Genomic DNA, 2,641 nt, shown 5'->3' with positions numbered 1-2,641 from the left:
AGGGAGGGAGGGAGGGAGGAAGAAAGCAAGCCAGCCCGTGCGTTCGAGGCCTTGAGTAAATGTCTGGCCCAGGTGTAGCTAAGTTCTCTTAACTTCGACAGTCACCTTCACTTTTAAATTTTGCCCCACGATGGACTACGCATCCCAAGAGCACGCTCTGACAGCAGCACATGAAGTGCATTGTGGGAATTGTAGTACTAGTGACTGCTCTCCTAGCCCCGGACTCACGCTCTAATTCCGGGATGATTGCACTCCGGAGCTGCCAATTAACTGGGGCCATGTCGGTGACGCCGTGGTCCAACCGGGAAAGCCGGTGTGAGAGCCTCGCATAATGATTGGCCAATGCGTGACCCCACCCCCTGGGGCGGAGCAGTGAGGTGGGCGGGAAGACTGCAGCGATTGAGCGAGGAGCCCGCAACGGCAGGCACGGATTGGCTGCGAGCTCGGGTAGAGGGGCCTGGGAAGGGGCGGAGGAAGGAGACCGGAGCAGGAAGAGCAGCGGCGAGGCAGCGGCGGCTGAGACGGTGGTGGCAGAGGCGAAAGCGACAGCGCCAGGGGGTGGCAGCGGCCCCGAGAGCAGGATGCGTGTCCGGGTCGGGCTGACGCTGCTGCTGTGTTCGGTGCTGCTGGGCTCGGCCTCGACGTCCTCGGGTCAGTATCCGCCCCCTCGGACTGGAGGCTGGGAGCCACCGCCCCCCGGCCTCCATCCCGGGGCAGGGCCTTGGGGGCTCAAGCTGGAGACTCCACTGTCTCTGATCCCACCTCGCGATAGCCTGTCACTCGCTGTCATTCCTTGGGCTTCGGTTGACCTGAGTTAGAGGAGGTGTTTAGGGAACTTGAGAGAGGAGGGAAAGAAGGGGCGGGCATCCTGCCCACACCTCTTTTCACTTAACAAACTTTACGCGACTCCTCACGAAGGAGGAATTGGTTCCTTGGGAGTGAATGCCGACAGCTGGCTTAGACCCACAGTGACACACGAGCCCTACTTGGAGCTTCCTCGACTTCCATGTAGATTATGTGCTGCAACGGGTCTGAAACTCGATTTGGGATTTGTAATTTAAGTACTTGACGCTCCTGGGCTGTCACTGGGCAGAGCCAGGTCCATCACAACCAGGATGTGGACAGTGGTTTGCTTAGTACCTCAGATGGTCCCTGGTCTCTGTGTCTATTAAATAATGAAAACTGTTGATGTAATTGTGTCCACTCCCTCCTCCCTTTTAAGAAGTATTCTGAGGAAGTGGTTTTTACCTCCGTCCCAGTGTTTTCAGTTGACCCATGTTTGTTGACAGTAATTTTATGATTTGTGAGAAAATCATGGTCCCTGTAAAGTTAAAGTGGATAGCAACTCATTTTAGCTTTTTAGGTGGATGCAGACATTCACTGGCTTTTGAATCGATTTTCCAGTTGTCTGATTTATACTCTGGTTCTGAAAATAATGGTCCGTTGTCATAGTTTAATCTGCCTGTATCTGAAAACTTCTATTTTGAGAGTGTTGGTATAAGAAGCACTTAGTGTTTCTGAGTGTTTGTAAAGAAACAATTAGTACAATGAAGGTTTTGAATTTTAATCAGTCTCCGTTAACAAGACAGCTGTTTTGTGGCTTTAAATTTTTTTTGGAACAAGGCAGGGTATAAATGTCAACCCTTTTTTTTCCCAACAGAAAATTTCCCAGATGGTTATTTGAATCCCCAAATTATCTGTCCTAGTTGTAAGTCAATGCCATCACGTCATTCTGCTTCCAAAATAAGACGAGTAAACCTAAAATTTTATCCATAATATGGTCTGAGATACCATTTCAAAAGCAGCAGGCGTATGCTAGTTACTTGACTGCCAACATCATGCTTAGAGGTCCGCCTCCCCCCTCCCCTTTTAGTAATAGTTTGCATTCATGACCATATCTTTAAAATTTTACATAACTCTTTAAATGTTCCTAGCAGTTATTTGATCAAAGAAAGTATGAAATGAAACTGTTGAGTGTAATGGATGGAGTACCTGATGGACCATGGGCCATTTGCATCAGAGTCAACACTTAGGGGTTTGTTAAAAGTGTAGTTTTAGGTCTAGAACAGGTCTGGGTTTCTGTAGTTTAAGAAGCTTCACAAGTAATTTTTTAAACTGTGAGAACTACTAGTTAAAGAACATGGTATATACTGCTCTGAATTCAATTTGCAGAATATAAAGAAGAGCATACAAACATTTTCCTGTGTGTTCCTTTGACTAGAGTTCATACACTTTAGAGTTTCCTGTTCGTGGAGATGATGCGTGAAGTCATTTACCTTAATCAACAGTTGGGATTCCCAGTATGTTACCATAGGAGACTATTAATACTGAAGTGCTCAGTCTTTGGGTTGTGTTGATGTGAGCAGAGGACTAGGTTGGAGAAATGTCTGCCGTGATTCCCATCATAGTTAAATTGTGCCAAAACATGTCTGAGGTAGAGGCAAAAAACCTACTTAGTCAGAATTAAAACAATACAGATGTGCATACTGATAGGCAACAAAGGCAGTACTGTGTCACATGAAGTGCAAACACCATAAAACATGTATGGAAGGTAAAGTTTTATAAATTGAGTACATTGATTTTCAGTTGACTTTTTTATTCATTAAATTGCTTATATATGTGGGGCGTGAGCCTCATTTTT

General features: G+C 46.5%; 1 protein-coding gene across 1 annotated transcript in view; it reads left to right on the top strand.

Moving 5' to 3' along the window:
* Positions 1-463: 463 nt before the first annotated feature.
* Positions 464-2,641, top strand: part of SEL1L (SEL1L adaptor subunit of SYVN1 ubiquitin ligase) — a 52,853-nt gene continuing 50,675 nt past the window's right edge. Inside the window, exon 1 of the mRNA XM_019646263.1 lies at positions 464-655. Within this exon, the coding sequence (XP_019501808.1) occupies positions 582-655 (74 nt within the window). The 5' untranslated portion in view covers positions 464-581. The remainder of the gene's footprint in view (positions 656-2,641) is intronic.

The sequence above is a fragment of the Hipposideros armiger genome, unplaced genomic scaffold (genome assembly GCF_001890085.2).
Source record: "Hipposideros armiger isolate ML-2016 unplaced genomic scaffold, ASM189008v1 scaffold_99, whole genome shotgun sequence".
Lineage (NCBI taxonomy): Eukaryota > Metazoa > Chordata > Mammalia > Chiroptera > Hipposideridae > Hipposideros > Hipposideros armiger.
The sequence above is the reverse complement of the archived record's forward strand: the minus strand, read 5'-3'. Positions and strand labels throughout refer to the sequence as shown.